At 43.2% G+C, this 17775-nt stretch overlaps 10 protein-coding genes across 10 annotated transcripts; 3 read left to right on the forward strand and 7 right to left on the reverse strand.

The window, feature by feature from the left end:
• The first annotated feature begins 625 nt into the window (after window positions 1-625).
• TOM22 (Tom22p) lies at window positions 626-1349 on the forward strand. Its single transcript, XM_020208473.1, has one exon. The coding sequence runs from the start codon at window positions 817-819 to the stop codon at window positions 1252-1254; it is 438 nt and encodes a 145-aa protein (XP_020062270.1). The 5' UTR covers window positions 626-816; the 3' UTR covers window positions 1255-1349.
• Window positions 1350-1443: 94 nt separating this feature from the next.
• On the reverse strand, window positions 1444-2628 carry CANTADRAFT_56703 (bifunctional diacylglycerol cholinephosphotransferase/ethanolaminephosphotransferase; the record flags this gene model as incomplete). The annotated part of the gene is made up of 1 exon (XM_020210616.1): window positions 1444-2628. One exon carries the CDS (start codon window positions 2626-2628, stop codon window positions 1444-1446), a length of 1185 nt encoding a protein of 394 aa, XP_020062271.1.
• A 957-nt stretch (window positions 2629-3585) lies between these two features.
• Window positions 3586-5694, reverse strand: HSP90 (Hsp90 family chaperone; the record flags this gene model as incomplete). Its single annotated transcript, XM_020207026.1, has 1 exon — window positions 3586-5694. One exon carries the CDS (start codon window positions 5692-5694, stop codon window positions 3586-3588), a length of 2109 nt encoding a protein of 702 aa, XP_020062272.1.
• Window positions 5695-6340: 646 nt separating this feature from the next.
• On the reverse strand, window positions 6341-7560 carry RAD14 (Rad14p; the record flags this gene model as incomplete). Its single annotated transcript, XM_020207027.1, has 2 exons — window positions 6341-7468; window positions 7513-7560. The coding sequence occupies 2 exons, from the start codon at window positions 7558-7560 to the stop codon at window positions 6341-6343; spliced, it is 1176 nt and encodes a 391-aa protein (XP_020062273.1).
• Window positions 7561-7662: 102 nt separating this feature from the next.
• CANTADRAFT_27505 (uncharacterized protein) lies at window positions 7663-8582 on the forward strand. The gene has a single exon (XM_020208127.1). The coding sequence runs from the start codon at window positions 7875-7877 to the stop codon at window positions 8418-8420; it is 546 nt and encodes a 181-aa protein (XP_020062274.1). The 5' UTR covers window positions 7663-7874; the 3' UTR covers window positions 8421-8582.
• A 75-nt stretch (window positions 8583-8657) lies between these two features.
• On the reverse strand, window positions 8658-9485 carry SUI3 (translation initiation factor eIF2 subunit beta; the record flags this gene model as incomplete). The annotated part of the gene is made up of 1 exon (XM_020210619.1): window positions 8658-9485. A coding segment is annotated over one exon (828 nt), but the record flags the coding sequence as incomplete, so codon positions are not given.
• Window positions 9486-9761: 276 nt separating this feature from the next.
• Window positions 9762-10325, reverse strand: CANTADRAFT_57059 (uncharacterized protein; the record flags this gene model as incomplete). Its single annotated transcript, XM_020210656.1, has 1 exon — window positions 9762-10325. One exon carries the CDS (start codon window positions 10323-10325, stop codon window positions 9762-9764), a length of 564 nt encoding a protein of 187 aa, XP_020062276.1.
• A 166-nt stretch (window positions 10326-10491) lies between these two features.
• On the forward strand, window positions 10492-13467 carry CANTADRAFT_8303 (uncharacterized protein; the record flags this gene model as incomplete). The annotated part of the gene is made up of 1 exon (XM_020211274.1): window positions 10492-13467. One exon carries the CDS (start codon window positions 10492-10494, stop codon window positions 13465-13467), a length of 2976 nt encoding a protein of 991 aa, XP_020062277.1.
• A 290-nt stretch (window positions 13468-13757) lies between these two features.
• Window positions 13758-15140, reverse strand: CANTADRAFT_28131 (uncharacterized protein; the record flags this gene model as incomplete). The annotated part of the gene is made up of 1 exon (XM_020208231.1): window positions 13758-15140. A coding segment is annotated over one exon (1383 nt), but the record flags the coding sequence as incomplete, so codon positions are not given.
• A 372-nt stretch (window positions 15141-15512) lies between these two features.
• CANTADRAFT_329180 (uncharacterized protein) lies at window positions 15513-17732 on the reverse strand. The gene has a single exon (XM_020208486.1). It carries the CDS (start codon window positions 17283-17285, stop codon window positions 15855-15857), a length of 1431 nt encoding a protein of 476 aa, XP_020062279.1. The 5' UTR covers window positions 17286-17732; the 3' UTR covers window positions 15513-15854.
• Window positions 17733-17775: the final 43 nt, after the last annotated feature.

Raw genomic sequence — 17775 nt, forward strand, 5'->3', positions numbered from 1 at the left:
GGGTTTCGTATGGTCTGGTGTTTGAAATTCCGTGGAGCCATCACTTGCCGGTAAATGTTCAGCGAATATGCAGTTCACTAGTCAGTATTCTGTAGATATCATTAGTTTTGCGTTCGCCTTGTTCTGTGTAGCCAAGTTCAAAGTATAATACATAAGGTTGCTGTGGCTCTTCGGATCGGTGTTCTATGGACACTGCTTCTTATCAACATGGTTGTAGACCCAAGCGCAGTCACGGCTAATAGTGGAACTGGTTCGTCTCTCAAAAATATTATACCATATTCTTCTAGAGATTCCGTAATTGAGTTGATTACTCTAGGTAATACCACATGTACTGCTGTTATTGTCGGGATATCTAATAAATGGTACGGAATGCTCATCAAGAGGAAACACTGTACGAGCCCAAGCAAGATAAGAAACGACCTATAGTTGGTCATCCTAGCACATTACTACTGACATATAAGCTGCAGTCGCAAGAATAAATAAGCTACACTCAATGATGCCAACAGTGACTTCGATCATGGTGGTTCTTTCGATACTCGAATGGCTTCACCAACTTTTCAAGCGATCTATGGCACCGTAAGCTCCAGCAAAGCCTTCAAAACAACATGATTAGGATAAAAGCACCAGAAATACCATTCTGGCCTTGGTAGCCATGATCAGAGCAGGTTTGGCCATTGTAACACACCGCCACAGACTGGCCCCAATTCACCCTGGCCACCCATTCGCAGCTACACTAACATTATCACCATAACGTGCGACCGCCAAAAAAATTTTATTGAAAAATTCCCAGCAACCTCTCTCTTTAACTACTACAAAATGGTCAAGTTAACGCAAATCGACGACGAATCCAACGCTGCCTTCAGCCAGCCTGAAGCCACCACCGTGCCAAAAACCGAATCCTACAGCGACAGCGAATCCGAGAGCGACAGCGACGTGGAAGATGACTTTGACTACGAAAACGAAACCATCTACGACAGAATCGTGGCCTTGAAGGACATAATTGCACCAGAACAAAGAGTGAAGATCTCCTCTTTCTCGGAATCCGTGAAGTCCTACGTCAACTGTGGATTGAACAAGAGCGGTACCTTATTGTGGGCCTTGACCTCCTCGGCCTTGTTGTTAGGTGTCCCATTATCCTTGGCTATCTTGGCTGAAACCCAATTGCAAGAAATGGAAAACCAACTCTCCTTACAGCCAGGTGCCCAAGATGTGTTGGCTGCCGGTGCCGAAGCCGAAAAGAAGCCATCTGCTTAATGAGTTATCTTGTACATACCTGATGCGAGTCGGCGGATGACATTCTACAAGGCTCGAATCTATAATGATCTCTTTATGTATCTATACTTCCTGATGGAATCAATAAATAGTCTGCTGGAAGAAAGCTGACCCACAGTAGATCCACCCCACTCTGTAGTATTAGAGTGAGGCATTGCCTCGGTACCACGCCTACGCTCTCTTGTGCTTGATTGACAAGGCATAGATGTCCAAATAGGTGGTGATTTCGGTGATGATCTCCACCACGAACACACTGTGGATACCTAAGGTGATTCCAAGCCCCAACCAACTGACAGAGTGCAACACCAAGTCTCTGTCGTATCCGTAGAGACTGATCAACACCTTGGAGATGAAAAGCTGCAACACGGGGGTGATCATAGGAACCTGGATCATGGGGAACGACTGGAGGGTCAAGTGAGCCAAGATGATTCTGCCGACACTGAATGCAACCGTAAAGCAGATGGACAAAACCAAAGCAAATCCGTGGTTGGAGGTGACTTCGGGATAGAACCACACAAATAAAATGACCACACCGTAGTACGAGAAGAATGGAAGCAACCCCAAGTATGCGTCGTCGACCTTGGACTTGGCCAGGGTCTTGGATTGCTTTTCGTAGTACTTGGTGACGTTCTTCATGGCGGAGATGATGTTGAAGTACAACGAGCCTAAGCCAGCGACCACGTAGAACGCGGAGGTCGAGATCTGGTACAGTCCTTGGAAGCCAAGGGACGACAAGTCCAAGTCCATCAACTTGATGTTCCAGATATCAGGCCCCAAAATCCCGGTGATGATGTAGAGGCAGCAGATCATCAACACACCTTCAACTGGACCACTGAACTGGGACAAGTACAAGGTGTGGGTGTGGTACTCTTCCCAGGTGGACACGTAGAAGTTGCACACCGTTGCAAACTGGGACAACATGAGCAAACCGCCAAAGCCCATTCTGAGCACAGACGCAAAGACCAAGGCACCCAAGCTGGTATTGATAGCGTCGATGGAGTGGTCAAACAACTCGCCCAAGGGACCTGACTGGCCGGTTCTTCTGGCGTGGCACCCGTCACACCCATCAAACGTCTGGTACATGAACAAGCCAAACGCATAGAAGAAGTAGCACCATCTGGGAGTCTCACCACTATTCAAGTAGGGGTCGTAGTAGAACACGCATGCCAAATTGACCAACACCCACACCAAGCCGAGGAGGGTAATCACGTTGGGTGCCATGGACAATGGAAAGATCTTGACAAACGAGTTCCACCATGCTTTGAGGATATATTTAGAGATGATGGAGTGGTCCTCGGACGAGTACTTGTACAAACGCAAGTTTTCCAACTTGTTTGGAGGAATGAAGAGACCCATGCTGGGAGATGTCGATCAACGAGTCCTGGAGGTGTTGGGCTTCTTAAATGTTTCATGTGCGAGAGAGCGAGCAAGGTTGGGTGGGGCACATACTGGACCGAAGATGAGGCTAGACCGAGATGAGGGTGACGACGGGGCAGGCTACAGTAGGAAGGCAGTGGGAAAGAGGCTGGGTCCAGCCGTCCTGCTCTGCCGAATGGCGGGACACGGCTTTCGGCGTGGTGTTTAGTTCTAGGCTTAGCATAGTTGGCTGTGAAAAGCTCAGCAATGATAAGAATTACCAGGCCACATGGCCATGTATGATTTGAAATTGAGCGAAGCTACGGGGATTTTTCAAATTTCGTATATATGTGAGGCAGTAACCCACACGAACATCGTCACTGTTGTCGGTGGTACTAGCGTTCCAGCATCATTGCTACTACTCAGTTGGGGTCAAGATACCAGAAGTGCAGCTGATTTTGTGGACTTTTCGCGATCGCTAGAATGTGATTGAAATCCACTGGGCCGGCACGATCATGGTATATCGAAGGCACTAGTAAATGCAAGTCCGTACCTAGACTGATCTGGCCTTTTGGAAAAGTCAATTAACAGCCACATACAGCCGTATTTGCAATAATATACACATAAGTATGTTTCTGCGCAAAAAGTACTATTTAAGCTATGCTCTGATCCTGAACGCAACGTGTCTCGTCTAGCGACGAGGACAGCATTGCGGAGACAGTAGGTGCACAAGGTACTTCACACACACAACGCAACACAGTAATGTGAATTTCAGAGACTTTTGTATATTTTATCAAAAATTTGAGAATCTATTCGCGTATTCGGTCTACACGGACTTTTTGTGATCTACATGCGACTACATCAACTGTCATATTCTAACCTTGATATTAATTATTTAAATATATAGGAACCCAAAACCATTTAGTACAAGAAATACATAACACGTAAGAAATTCGTTTAATCAACTTCTTCCATGGCGGATTCAACAGCTGGTTCAGTGGAGGAGGTGGTGGTACCGATTTCAGCTTCAACTTCTTCTTCTTCGTCAATGTTCAAACCCAAGGAGATCAATCTGTTGATTCTACCGGCGAAGGAAGATGGCTCGTCCAAGGAGAAACCAGAAGTTAACAAAGCGGTTTCGTATAATAAGGTGGTCAAGTCCTTGACGGTCTTGTCTTCAGCACCATCGGCTTCAACCTTCTTCTTCAATTCCTTGATGATAGGACTCTTTGGAGAGATTTCGAAGGTCTTCTTGGAAGACATGTAGGAGGACATGGTGGTGTCTCTCAAAGCTTGAGCCTTCATGATTCTTTCCATGTTAGCGGACCAGCCGAATTGACCAGTTCTGATGGCAGCTGGAGCGTCAACCAACTTGTGGGAAACAACAACCTTTTCGACTTGTTCACCCAAGACTTCCTTCAAGGCCTTGGTCAATGGTTCGAATTCGGCGATTTCCTTTTCTCTTTCAGCCTTTTCTTCTTCGGTTTCTTCCAAGTCGAAGTCCTTGGTGATGTCAACCAACTTCTTGTCTTCGAATTCCTTCAATTGAGTCATGGCGTATTCATCAATTGGGTCAACCAAGAACAAAACTTCGAACTTCTTGGCCTTCAAAGCATCCAAGAATGGAGACTTTTCAACAGCCTTGATGGATTCACCAGTGATGTAGTAGATGTTCTTTTGGTGTTCTGGCATACGGGTGACGTAGTCAGACAAAGAAGTGTACTCTTCAGTAGACTTGGTAGAGTAGTATCTCAACAACTTAGACAAAGCGTTTCTGTTTTGTTGATCTTCGTGAACACCCAACTTGATGTTCTTGGAGAAAGCAGTGTAGAACTTTTCGAATTGTTCTTGGTCTTCAGCAATTTCGTTGAAGGTTTCGATCAACTTCTTGACGATGTTCTTCTTAATGACCTTCAAGATCTTGTTTTGTTGCAACATTTCTCTGGACAAGTTCAATGGCAAGTCAACAGAGTCGACAACACCCTTAACGAAACCTAACCATTCTGGGATCAATTCATCAGCTTCGTCAGTAATGAAGACACGACGGACGTACAACTTGATGTTGTTCTTCTTCTTCTTAGATTCGAAAGCATCGAATGGAGCTCTCTTTGGAACGAACAAGATAGCTCTGAATTCTAATTGACCTTCAACAGAGAAGTGCTTAACAGCCAATGGGTCTTCCCAGTCGTTAGAGATAGACTTGTAGAAAGCATTGTATTCTTCTTGAGTGACGTCAGATGGGTTTCTGGTCCACAATGGCTTAGTCTTGTTCAATTCTTCGTTTTCAGTGACCTTTTCAGTGATCTTCTTGGTCTTTGGCTTTTCGGAATCTTCATCTTCAACTTCTTCCAACTTAGCCTTCTTGTCGTCACCTTCCTTGGCTTCTTCTTCTTCATCTTCAGCTGGGACTTCCTTCTCGACGTCCTTGGTGACAACCAATTGGATTGGGTAAGAGACGAATTCGGAGTGCTTCTTGACGACTTCCTTGATTCTCTTTTCTTCCAAGTATTCCAATTGATCTTCCTTCAAGAACAATCTCAAGACGGTACCACGGCCCAATCTTTCGTTGGTTTCGTCCAAGGTAACAGTGAACTTACCACCGGCGTTGGATTCCCAGATGTATTGTTCGTCGTCGTTGTGCTTGGAGATGACTTGAACGTGGTCAGCGACCAAGAACAAGGAGTAGAAACCGACACCGAATTGACCAATCATGGAGACATCGGCACCAGCGGACAAAGCTTCCATGAAACTCTTGGTACCAGACTTGGCAATGGTACCCAAGTTCTTGACCAAGTCAGCCTTGGTCATACCAATACCGGAATCTCTGATTTCCAAAACCTTTTCTTCAGGCTTTGGGGTGATTCTGATGAACAATTCTGGCTCGGTTTCCAACTTGGATGGGTCAGACAAAGCTTCGTATCTGATCTTGTCAATAGCATCGGAAGCGTTGGAGATCAATTCTCTCAAGAAAATTTCCTTGTTGGAGTAAACGGTGTTGATAATCAAGGACATCAACTGAGAGATCTCAGCAGTGAACTCGTGGGTTTCGGCTTTAGCGTCAGACATCTTTGCTTAGTGTAGTTGAAGAACGAAATTTCGCAAGCAAAAAATTGGCGGTTCTTTGATTTATATACTGAAACTTTATTGCAACTGTTCTCGACGATTGAGAATGTCGAATTTTCCATGAGCTTCCATTTGGGGCGGGCAGCGCACGACTTTGTATGGGTGCCAAATTCTAGAAGGTTGATCGGGTGCGAAATGTGGAGTGAGTGAGGATGGAGGGTGGGATTGGGATCAGGGAAAATGGGGATGAAAATTCATTGATATGAGCTACCTAGCCAGTCTCAAAGTAACTGATTGGCCCGGAGGCTCTGCGAAATTGATCTGAATTCATGACAATTGAACTTGTCCTGGGATTTTAAAACTACTTTCCAGTGTAAGTTCATAGAAAATTCTAGGTTGTTTGCTCCGCGAACGGCACCTCGCTATAGCTTCGTGAGCTGCGGGAACAAGAGGGGCAAACCGATAGACTGGGCCCTCCCTACTGCAATTCTAGAAAATCCCTACTGCCGAATAAATTGCCAGTGTGGTTCTATTGCTTGCTAGGAATCTCGACTGTATTAGTACTACAAGCATATCCCATTCGTTGCGTATACGTATCTATGTCCTAGAAATGCGTCATATCCCATTATTTACCGTAAATTACCCACGGCTAGAAATTAAAAACTAATTCCTCAGTCTCGACCCCGCAGTCGATGCACCTCTTCTTGACCATATTCTCCTCTCCCGGAATGCTCAAGGGCGCAGACCAATCATGGACATGTCTGTCACCCAAACTGTGGCCATTTCTCAATTTTCTGGTGTATTCTTCCGCTCTTGTCTTCTTCCTCATCTCCAAAAGCTGGTCATTGTATTTTTTATCTCTTCTCTTGATTCTCATGGCTTCTCTCCTCTCCCATTCTTCATCGAGTTTCTCGGACGAACCCCATTTTTTCCAGGCAAACTGCTCCACCTGGAACCTCAAGAAAAGCTGCATTCGCGAGTAGCCATGTGGATTGGGCTTTTCAATTCTTGGTAACAATGCTACGTCCCTGAGCTCGGGATCAGTGAGAAGATAGTCTTCCTTGCACTCTGTCTTGGTCAACAACGAGTACTTTTCTGGTTTCTCCTTGACACATTTACGACACGCTCTCACCTGCCAGAAATTGGTGAAGAGATTGGGGTCAATTTCTAGGGATCCGCACTCAAAGCATTTGGGTGCATTTTCAATGTCAATGGGGGGAGCCAAATCTTTAACGATAAGCTGCTCCTTCTGCTTTTCCTTCCATTGCTCTAAACTAAGACTATCAGCAGTAACCTCAGGCTCAGTCTCATCATTAAGAAAACCACCACGGGAGTCTGTCAATGTTGAAAAATCGAATTCAATGTAGTCTTTACGTTTTATGGAGGGCACCTCATATTTGGAGCCTGGTGTATTCTTTGTCTGTGCCTCAACTGCCTTTTTGAGGCCCTCTGGCACTGGAATGGGCCTAGGAGCAGTTGTTGTTGCATCACGATTATTTTGGGCCAAGTTCTTGCGGATTTCGAGAGCCTTCTTGCGGTTTTCCTCTATTCGTTTGCGCTGTTCTGGGGTTAATTCGACCCTAGGTCGCTTTAGACTAGGCTCCTCGTTCGGTAAGTGGAATCCATTTCGGATCTGATTCATCGATGTGGTTGGGACAGGAGTGCTGGAAGGAGCTGGGGTGCGTTCGGCTCCAGTGGAGCTTGCTGTAGATGTGCTGGGAGGCTCCACGCCATTTCGCTTCTGGGCTCTTTCGAGGGCTCTTTTTCGATTTGCCTCCTATTGGTTAGTAATGCTGCGAGCTAGGACCTCGGAATACATACTATCCTCCTGCGTTGCTCGTCTTTTAGAGCTCCTTTAGCAAAGGACATGATACTGATGGCAAACCAGACCATCAGGATGGCTGATCAGGTGAGAATGCGCACGTGAGACTATCACCACTGATTAAGCCCTCTTGGCAGTCCTTCCAAGGGCACTAAAACGGCTCGAAAATCACAAGAACTGCTCATGATTGGTACATCACCTATACGTGGTTGGATCGTGCAATTTGCGCTGGATAGTGCAGTTGTTCTATTGCTGTAGAGAAACTCGTCCCACCCCTCGCTATTCCCAGCTCAGACCACGTCGCGCTATTATTTGGGCAGGCAGCCCAACATTGTGGAAACAGTAATCAACACCAACCACCATGACACTCACCAAATACCAAAGAGGAGACCAGATCGAGGGATGGAACGACTGTCCGCCCATGGTGATGTCTCGGACCAGCAGCTCGTCCAGCGTGCTCAAAAGCAAGAGCAGAAGAGCTGCAAATCCAGTGGCAGCTGCCTCTTCTCGAAGCTCGAGTGGACTGCTGCCATCAGAACTCAGTCCAACTCCCACAATAGCGACAGCTATCCCGACAGCTACATCGCCTGCCACACCAACATCTCTCAGTTCGGACCACTCTCCAGAAGTGGTAGCGGCTCTCATTCACAGTGTACTCCAGAAACCATCCAAGCTTCCAGAACGTGAATTGGCTCATTATGAGCAAAAGCTCGGAGCACACATAAAATCGCTCTCCCTGCAGCATTTGGACTTCATCCACTCGGTCACAACCAGATTGCTAGCAGTTATAGACTCGGGAGAGTCCCGCGAGGACATCAAGAAGGAAGTGTTGGACTACATGATCCTCCACGATGGAGTCAGCTTGTGGTGCTCTCCCTTGAAGAAGATCGTGACGGGTGTCGTTTGAATAGCGATCTCTGGTGCGTTCAGGCCACTTCATTTACGAGACAACGATGTATATCTATTTAGAATTAGTACCAATACAAAAGGAATACCAATAAATTCACAGAAAAGTATAATCTGCAGTTCTGGCTTCTAACCATCTCCGCCAGATAACACCAACTCCACTACTCCTTCACTTACATGTTTCCACAATATTATACATAAATACTTCGTCTATACAAGTATACATGAATATGCAATCCTACATCTTCTTTCTTCTTCCAATTTGGGCTTGGAAACCAGTCTTGATCGAAGACACAGATCTGGTGGAACCACAAGCTTTACAGCTCAAGAAATGCAATCTGTTGGCGGATTCTCTCTTCAACTCGGTGTTCATGGATTTACATGTCTTACATGTAACGTATTCGATGATGTATCTTCTCAACACGGACTCCATTTGCTTTGGTTGGAACTTACCTCTCAACACTAATCTCTTCTCACCATCAATGGAACCAGAGGTACCCAATTCGGCAAACAAGAACTGTATCAAATGCTCTGGGTTTCTTTGCAATACGGTGGCGATTTCTTGGACGTTGGCGAACAAAGTCTTCTTGGAACCTTCTCTTTGACATACTGGTGGGGGAATTCTGAATTTTGGACCGGATCTGTCTCCAGCCAACTCGGGGTTGTTGGTCTTCAAGATTGTGAAAAAACGTGACAATAATGATTCGTATGGTAAGCCTTCAATTGAAGCAGGTTGTTCTTCTTCGGTGGGGGTGGCGGAATTGGTTTCTTCAATGCCCGCTTCTTCCAACTGTTGTTCGAAATCGGTGGCATCAAGGTTTTTGACGGACTTTTTCTTCTTCTTTTTGATGGAAAGGTCTCCCAATGCTGTGCTTAAGTCATCACCGGCTGGGGCTGGCGAGTCTTCTGATTCTTCAGTCTTCTTGGACTTCTTCTTCTTCTTCATACCGGAAAACATGTCGTCTGTACTGGCATCTGGGGCAGGGGAAGCAGAAGCCGATTCTTCTGGCTTCTTGACCTTCTTCTTCTTCTTTAATGTGGCGTCAAATCCTAAATCACTCATGATTGTTGATAAGTGTTCTCAGTGTTCTACTATGATGAAATATCTGGTAGTGGAAAATTTTTTTTACTCTATGTAAAATGGTGCTCGCACTACTCGTGTGACTAAGTAATATACAGGGGCCAGTGATTCACGACGGACACCACAGGCCGGTCTAGACGGTCTATTGTGGAGGGTAGAACAGTGTAGTAAGGATGGGAGACCCCAAAAATGTTCTGGGTACGGTTTTCAAGGCTCGTGGAGTATCAGAAAACATTAAGAATGCGCAACCAGCCAGTGACTTTAGATCTCCAAATTCTTAGTCTGGGCCTCAACAGCAGCCAACTTGGCTTGCTCCTCGGCTTCCTTACTCTCAGAACCAGGCTTGTAAGTAATCTTGGTGTTTTCGCCATCTTCCTCCACCTTAAAACCGTCTTCAACGGCATATTTGTTCAAGAACCAAGTCTCGACTTCGTTTTGGTTATTGCTTTCCGCTTCGTAAATAGCGTCATGGCCCACTTCGTTCTTAACGAATGGGTCTGCTTCATATTGATCACACAAATGCTCCACAATCTTCAAATGTCCGTTGTATGCGGCCCAGTGGAGGGGAGTGTTACCAGTCTCGTTGGCTTGGGAGGCCAATTTGACCGCATCCTCATGTGGCAAGATGGACAACAAGTAGATGACTGTATCCAAGTGGCCGTTACCAGCAGCGGCATGTATTGGTGTGCTCAATGTGATGTCATCCTTAATGGAGATTAATGTTTTTGGGTCGATTTCTTCGAAAATTTCACGAAGAGTAGCCAAGTCTCCTTCCCTGGCATCGTAGATGACGGCGTCCATCTCTTCTTGTGTTAACTCTACCATTATGGATGTTTATAGTGGGTGGTGGTACTGGTAGTGGTTGTGATGGGGGCCTACAATCTTTTTTGGAGATGGGCACTGATGGGTAAGCAGTTACGTAAGCAGATCATCCTGACTAAAGGATGTATGAGTGAAACTTCTAGACCCTTCAACAGCCTCCATTTTGCCAATGCCACCCAAAATTGAAGTCCTTCCCGATGCTGAGCCGATCAAAAAGTCTCCAGTCAAGCCTAGAAAGAACCCCTTTGAGGTAAGGCCCAAAAAGACTACTGTCAAGCGAGAAGCCCTGGAAGTATATCCACAACGGAAAGGGTTGAATAAACCTGAAAACTTGGGTAACAAGCCAGTAGATCTCAAGTTCCAATATTTGGCAAGGGTTCTTGATGGTAGGATCGATGAAACATCCGTGGATTTATTGTACGAAAGAATATTTGCAACCTCCAGTGAACAATCCAGCCAGGAGTGGAAAGACCAACAATTGGAGAAAGTTGCAGACTTCAGCAATGAAGTCCAGAAAAGGTACCTTGTGGTGTCTTCGTTGCTAGATGACCTCATTGAAGTGCAAACATTTTCAGAAGAGAACGACCTCAAGGACCCGAATCTAATCAAGATCTCATTGCATGATATCCAGACATTCAGCAAACTTATCATCAGCATTTTGATACATGGAATTTATCCAGTCCTCAGCACTTTCAGCATCGGAATTCCAATAGAGAAGCGTCAACTAAAGGACTTCAATACCAGCAAGTTGAAGATTGAAAAGTTGAAACCTGAATCAGCCAAAAGTGCCAACCAGTATCTTTCTCATCAAGTTTTACTAGAGCTTATCTATGAGAAGTTTTCCATACTATTGAACAAAGAGTCCGATGTGAAACAATTGATGATCAAGGGTACTGGGTTTTCAGATTTTCTCGTCATCACTATCGCATTGATTACAGTCCCTCAATTCCAGGTGAATAGACAAAAATTGCTTGAAGAATTTCAGTCTGTTATATCTATACCAGAGACATACGAATTGTTTCAAACTTACACATTGTTAATATCTACCAGATCCCCTCCATACTTCAGGGCATTCGTCATGGAAAAGTTGACTTCGTTGCACTATGATGCGCCTAAGAATGACGGCGTTGAAACCCTTATTGAATTCGTTCTTGGCTTGAGAAAAAATGATGATGTAACTTTGGAAAAGTTAGATCAAGTTGCAAATATAGTACTCCGCAAACCCAAGCATATTGGGACGGTCGAGTATTTTGAAAATATAAGCAAACAATGTTACGATCTTCTAGTGAACATTAACAAGCCTACTATTACGAGTTGTGTTGGACATTTGATTGAAAAGCTTTGGTTCAAAAATGATAGAATTGTTAAGGACTTTTTCTTCTCCAAAGTATGGAATATCTTCGACCCACCTTCAGGTTCCGGAGTTCTAGTAACTGAGGCAGAATTGAACAATAGTATTAATGTGTTGATTTCTTTGAGCAAGAAGGGACTTGAGCCCGAAATCACAACTGTGTTGTTTAACAGAATTTTGGTGGCATTGTGGTCTTATCTCGTGTTTCTCAGGCAGCATCAAAAACTGTATGAAGCTATCACTGGAATTCTAATTAGTTACTTCACATTAATTAAAGACAATGAAGATGCATATGGATTGAGAGTACTCGTTCAAAACTTACTTTCCGAAGGAGGAGAGTATTGGCAATTTGAAATTGGTTCAAACGGACTAGTTCAAATAGTATCCAAGCCCAAGTCATTATCAAGTACTGCTAAGATGAACCAATTTATACGAAACTTGGACAATTTCAGTGGCTATTTTCTAGATTTTTTGTCGGAAGTAGACGATGAATTAATTCAACAATTGTTTCTCCAGTTGCTTGATAAGTGGCTATTTCCTAAGGAACAGCTTGGTCAAGATATCAATAATGACTTTTTTATGTTGATTGATTTGCGATTATTGGAAGGTATTGGAAGCAAATTCAAAGACGTCTTAGCAAAAACACCTCAAGATATTTTGCGGATAGTGAGAGACTTCTTAAATCCCGAACTCGTAAAACCTAGTACTGTCGAACAGAGTAATGATGAGGTCGATTCTGATGATGAAGATGATTTTGATTCCGGTATATTCCATCAAACTCTACCAGTTGTCTTAGAGTTATTATCAGCTATTTTATCAGAGACACCATCTTTTGACAAGGAAAGTCGTGAATTGGTTATCGAAATACAAAAGTCCTTAGGGAAAATTGCATCTTTAGATTTGCAGAAAAGCTTGCAGACTTCTTCACGAGCATTACATGATAGAATTGAAACATTGGTGAATGGTACGCCAGCCACTACAAACCAATTGGACAAAGATGGAGAAATACTCAAACGAGCTATTACTAGCTTAAACGATCCCCTTGTGCCCATCAGAGCCCATGGACTACACTTGTTAAGACAGTTGGTAGAACTGAGAAGTGAGGCAATTAGCTTAGACTTTGTGATTGAATTACACTTGGTTCAGCTCAAAGACTCTGAGCCTTATATTTATTTGAATGTCATAAAAGGACTTAGAAGTTTGATGGATTTACACCCAAAGGAAACAATTCGAATCTTGGTTTCCTCATATGTTAACGAAAACAAGGACATGGGTCTTGATGAGCGGCTCAAAATCGGAGAGGCATTTTTAGGTTACATCCAAACGAATTTTCAGATGTTTACTGGGGATACCGCAAAATTAATAGTGGATGCTACACTTTCAACAATTCGATTGTCCAATGACAAAGAAAAAGAAGATAATAGGTTGAGAATGTCTAGCATGTCGTTACTTGGAGTTTGTTGTACCTCAAACCCACTAGGAATGCTGGAATATTTGGAAGATATTTTAGATTGTGCATTTGGTATATTGGAATTGGAAACTGACAAGGAAAGTGCCATTATGAGAAGGTCGGCTGTGGTTCTCATCCATGATATAATCTTGGGAACCTCGGAATCGGATACTGTTCCCTTCCCCAGCAGGTATAGGGATAAAGTCATCACCATCTTGACCTATACAAAGGATAACGATAATGATCTATTAGTGAGGGAACAGTGCACCAAGGTATTGGATACCATTGCAGAATTGGCCCAACTAGGAATGGAAGTAGCCAGCGAGAGATACAGAACAGGTTAAGAGTAATAATCTGTAAGTGAGTCGATTCAGATTGCGTACGAGCTTTATAATTGGTAGCCTTGTGGAGATTTCCTATATAACCATTTTGGATTTAAAGAATATTGCTGATGAGACTTCTACCGTGACACATTTGCAGTTGGATTAACGAATTCTCTACTTGTAGGCTTGTTTGAATAGCTCTGTGGACCGAACAAACATATCAATCGATAAACTATGTGATCGATTAAGTGGTCGAAGCTAGAACCGGATAATTTGGCAAGCTTGCACTTAATTTATTCACTTTGAGTGGACAAATAGCCCATCAATCTCTGCTTGAAACGTTCAACAAAAATATCCATTGTCTTTCTGTCACCATCATATAAGTCATCAAATTCAGGAAGATACGATACAACCGCATTCAACCCTCCTTCGGAGCAACTTATCATACAAACAGTCATGTAATACCGCAAACCAATGCACTGACTGAAATAAATGTCCTGAATCTGATATGTACTTTCTGGTTGCTTAACCTTGCCAACGTTTGAAATTAACAATGTATGCCTGACTGCTTTCTTGACAATAGGATAAAACTGCTCATACGAGAGGTATCTTATAATGCCCAATGCATGAATTACACCCAACTTACGTTTTTCGATTGTCTTATGCAAAGCAGCCTGTACATACCTCATGAATTTCTGCGTGCATCCAGAGAGAGGGGGTAGATGAAAGTATTGCACCGTTGCATTACAGCCGAAATTAAATTCCAGTTGGGCTGGTAAGTACCGTCTAACATCAATGGCTATGGCAGTCTCCGTACTGAATTTATGACCTGTGGCATAATGGGGGAAAACTATTTCTTCCAAGCATTCCATGGCTATTGCTTGTACATATGGAGTTAAAGTGAGTCCCTGCGACCTGCAATAGTGAAGGACTTTTTCAAGTTGGCTTGAACTCAAGTTGGCAATTGCAAATTTTGAATCCGGAACTGGGACAGCCTTGCCTGTTTTAAATACGGGGTTTTTGGCACAATTAGGTTTCATATCGGATAAAAGCATGCTTAAGTACTCAAATGTCTTAGTAACTCGAGGAAATAGCTGAGTAAACTTAGCCACAAGGAGCTCTGTAACTGCTGGCTTGTACACCTTATTGTTTTCAATAGGTGGATCTGGATAAGGTGGAAGATACTCGTAATCTCTTTCAAGGTCAAAGATATACTCCACTTGCTTTTCATCTGTCAATTGTGATAATTCCTCGCAAATTTCCTTATGGAGTTGTACTCCAGAGAGACCATCATACAATATGTGATCAAAATAGATACACAAATATTGTTCTCCTGTAGGTAGCTCAAACACTTTAATCCTCCAGAGGGGAAGATTTTCTACGTTTACCGGGACATAGAGCCTTGACACTCTATTGAATATTTCCTTGTTAAAAACTTCGACACGCTCAAAACTGACAACATCATCAAAACGGATCTTCAGCACAGTCCGAAGTTCCCAGTCGGTATATCCGGTTACCGAATCATCTTCTTCACTTAATTTGTAAAAATTATAAGTTAGCCAAATTCTTTGCCTCAAAATTCTGGTCAATGCATTCGACAATTGGCTCGGATTGAATGCTACATTGAATTTTGCTATGACATTAAAATTAGGATATAATGATTCCACATTCCGACAGAGAAATACCCGTTCGAGGTAGCCAATTTTCCTTGTTGTTTCTACCATAAGAAATAGTTGTAATGAATTTTATCAATATTTCGTTTATAGGCAGAAATGGTGATAATAAGTATACTGTAGTAAACGCCAAACGGTCATAGGGCTCACCATAACCCCTGCCTCTTCATTATTTAGAGCACAGGGCACAATCTGGTTTCCAAGACAACCCCACCCTTGTAGCCTGCCACTAGTAGATCATGATCTGTGCCAAGGCTGGGTTTGACACATTTTGAGAACTAAACCCTAAATTTGATCTAAGCCACAGATCGATTTATAGAGTCCGGTGTCGGGCAACAAACCACCGAGGAAAGGGGGTTCTCGCAGAAATTTGTCATCTATACTTTACAACAACGGTTGTGCAAGTAAGATTCTTGCCAGTATGGCACTTTTTCAAATCAGTTCAACCCCTATTCCCAGACACTCCAGCAACACTGTAATAATTGTCTGCATAGGAGGTGTTCTTTTGTCCCATTTCATTCCAGTAGCATTCTAAATGCCGGGCTTGAATAACACAAAATTGCCTCTATGCAATAGTTGACTGGAGCACAAAGTCAGCATTCTGAGAGAAAGGCCTACTTTATGTTTGTGTTATGGTATGTCTAGGAAATACGAGGCAGATTCAACCGAAAATTAGTGCCACATGCAGCATCTACTTTTACGCTTGCTACAGTAATCCCGACATTGACTCTTTCCCTAACTAATTTCGCTATTTGCAAAACTAACCAATTTCTCTTTGATTTGTTCCACACAAACGTCCATCACCCGTTTCTTCCCATCATATAAATCGTTAAATTGAGGGAGATACGATAAAACTACGTTCATTCCTCCTTTGGCTGTAGTTCCGATACAACAAGACCAATAATAGCGCATTCCTAGGTTTTGGCCAAAGTACAACTGGGAGATATTGTAGGCATCCTCTTTTTCTTCTTTCACCACGCCAAGATTAGACACTTGTAGGGTGTATCTTACTGGTTTGGAAATGAACATTTTGAACTTCTCATATCCAATATATCTGATCATTCCCAATTCCCGGAGAGATGCCACCCCATTGTTTTCAAGATGCTTGTTCAATCGAGTCTGTGTGTTTCGCATGGCTTCCAATGTGCGTCCCATGATGGGAGCAGTGTGAACTGAATATACCGAAGCCAAACATCCGAGAAGGTATGGCTCCGCAGGAAGGTTCTTTCTCGCATCAATTGGAATTGCTGATTCAGTACTAAACACTTTCTCTGGATCATACCTGCTAAAAAATACTTCCTCCAAGCACTGCATGACGATTGTTTGCACGTACGGGGTCAATGTAAGTTTTCTTGACCTGCAGAACAGAAGGATTTGTTGAAGCTGTTCCGGTTTGATATTGAATATCACTGAAGTTGTATCCGTGGAGTAAACCAACTGTTTTGTGTTGAATTTGGGGTTTTTCTTAAGATTTGGTACCCATTTATTGAATAAGGATGCCACATATCCGTAGGCTTTAACGACACGAGGGAAAAGTATTGGAATAATAAATGCGAGTTTGTCCCATATTCTTGGTCTATAACAGTCAAAATCTTCACAAGGGGCATCTGGACGTTCTGGTAAAAACACTGCATCCCTTTCTCTGTCAAAGATATATTCAATTTGCTTCTCATCTCCCTCAGTCTTGGATAGTTCTCGGCAAATTTCTTGGTGGAGTCTTTTGCCAGACAAGCCATCGAAGATGCTGTGATCGAAGTACATAAACACGTATTGATCTCCATTTGGAACCTCAACAACTCTTATCCTCCACAAAGGATTTTGCACCATGACTGGGATTATGATTTTATTAATTTCATTAAGGAATTCTCCATCGAATGCTTCACGATGCTCAAAGGTGACAACTTCATCGAATCGAATTTTGTTCAAAGTTTGAAGCTCCCAATCAGTATATCCAGTTATAGCATTATCCTCTTCTGTCAATTTAAAGAAGTTGCAAGCCAAGACTGGACGCTTATGGATCACATTCATCAATGCTTTGCTCAATTGAGCAGCTGTAAAGGTTTTGTCGTATTTGGCACATACGTTGAAATTGGTGAATAATCTTTCAACATTACGGCAGATCGAGATTCTTTCAAGATAACCAACCTTTCTTCCAAGCTCCACCATGATAAAGCTTATCTAAATTGGTAGTTAGGATGCAGCATCCTCGTGTAGTATTTATAATTCACCGTTGCTCGCCGACTGCAGATCTCAAGATGGAGCAGATCACGGATTTGCAAATCTAAGTATGAGATCACCAATTAAGACCAGTACGATAAGCAGTTGGAGAATCTCACATGCAATAGAAGTTTTCCAAAGCACAATATGTAATTGAAGTCCGGCATGTCTGTTTGGTTTGGTTAAAAGAGTCAATCCAAAAAAATAGTCATCTATTATAGTTCTAGCTTAGCACAAGATTCATAGTAATCACAATACGGTAGACACATGCCAAGATGGCTAACTATGATACTTTATCGTCACACAGCCAGTATGATACCGGCTGATCTTTCCAGTTTACGTTCAGAAAGGCGAAGATCGTCCCTCACTGCGAACTCATTTCAGTGCAGATCACTAATACAATAGCGCATTGCTTATTCTCATAATTTCAGTGTATTGG

This window comes from Suhomyces tanzawaensis, assembly GCF_001661415.1.
Source record: "Suhomyces tanzawaensis NRRL Y-17324 unplaced genomic scaffold CANTAscaffold_8, whole genome shotgun sequence".
Classification (NCBI taxonomy): domain Eukaryota; kingdom Fungi; phylum Ascomycota; class Pichiomycetes; order Serinales; family Debaryomycetaceae; genus Suhomyces; species Suhomyces tanzawaensis.

Excerpts from the sequence above, each read along its gene's own strand:
- TOM22 (XM_020208473.1), top strand. The coding sequence starts at position 817 with ATGGTCAAGTTAACGCAAATCGACGACGAATCCAACGCTGCCTTCAGC.
- CANTADRAFT_27505 (XM_020208127.1), top strand. The coding sequence starts at position 7,875 with ATGACACTCACCAAATACCAAAGAGGAGACCAGATCGAGGGATGGAAC.
- CANTADRAFT_329180 (XM_020208486.1), bottom strand. The coding sequence starts at position 17,285 with ATGGTGGAGCTTGGAAGAAAGGTTGGTTATCTTGAAAGAATCTCGATC.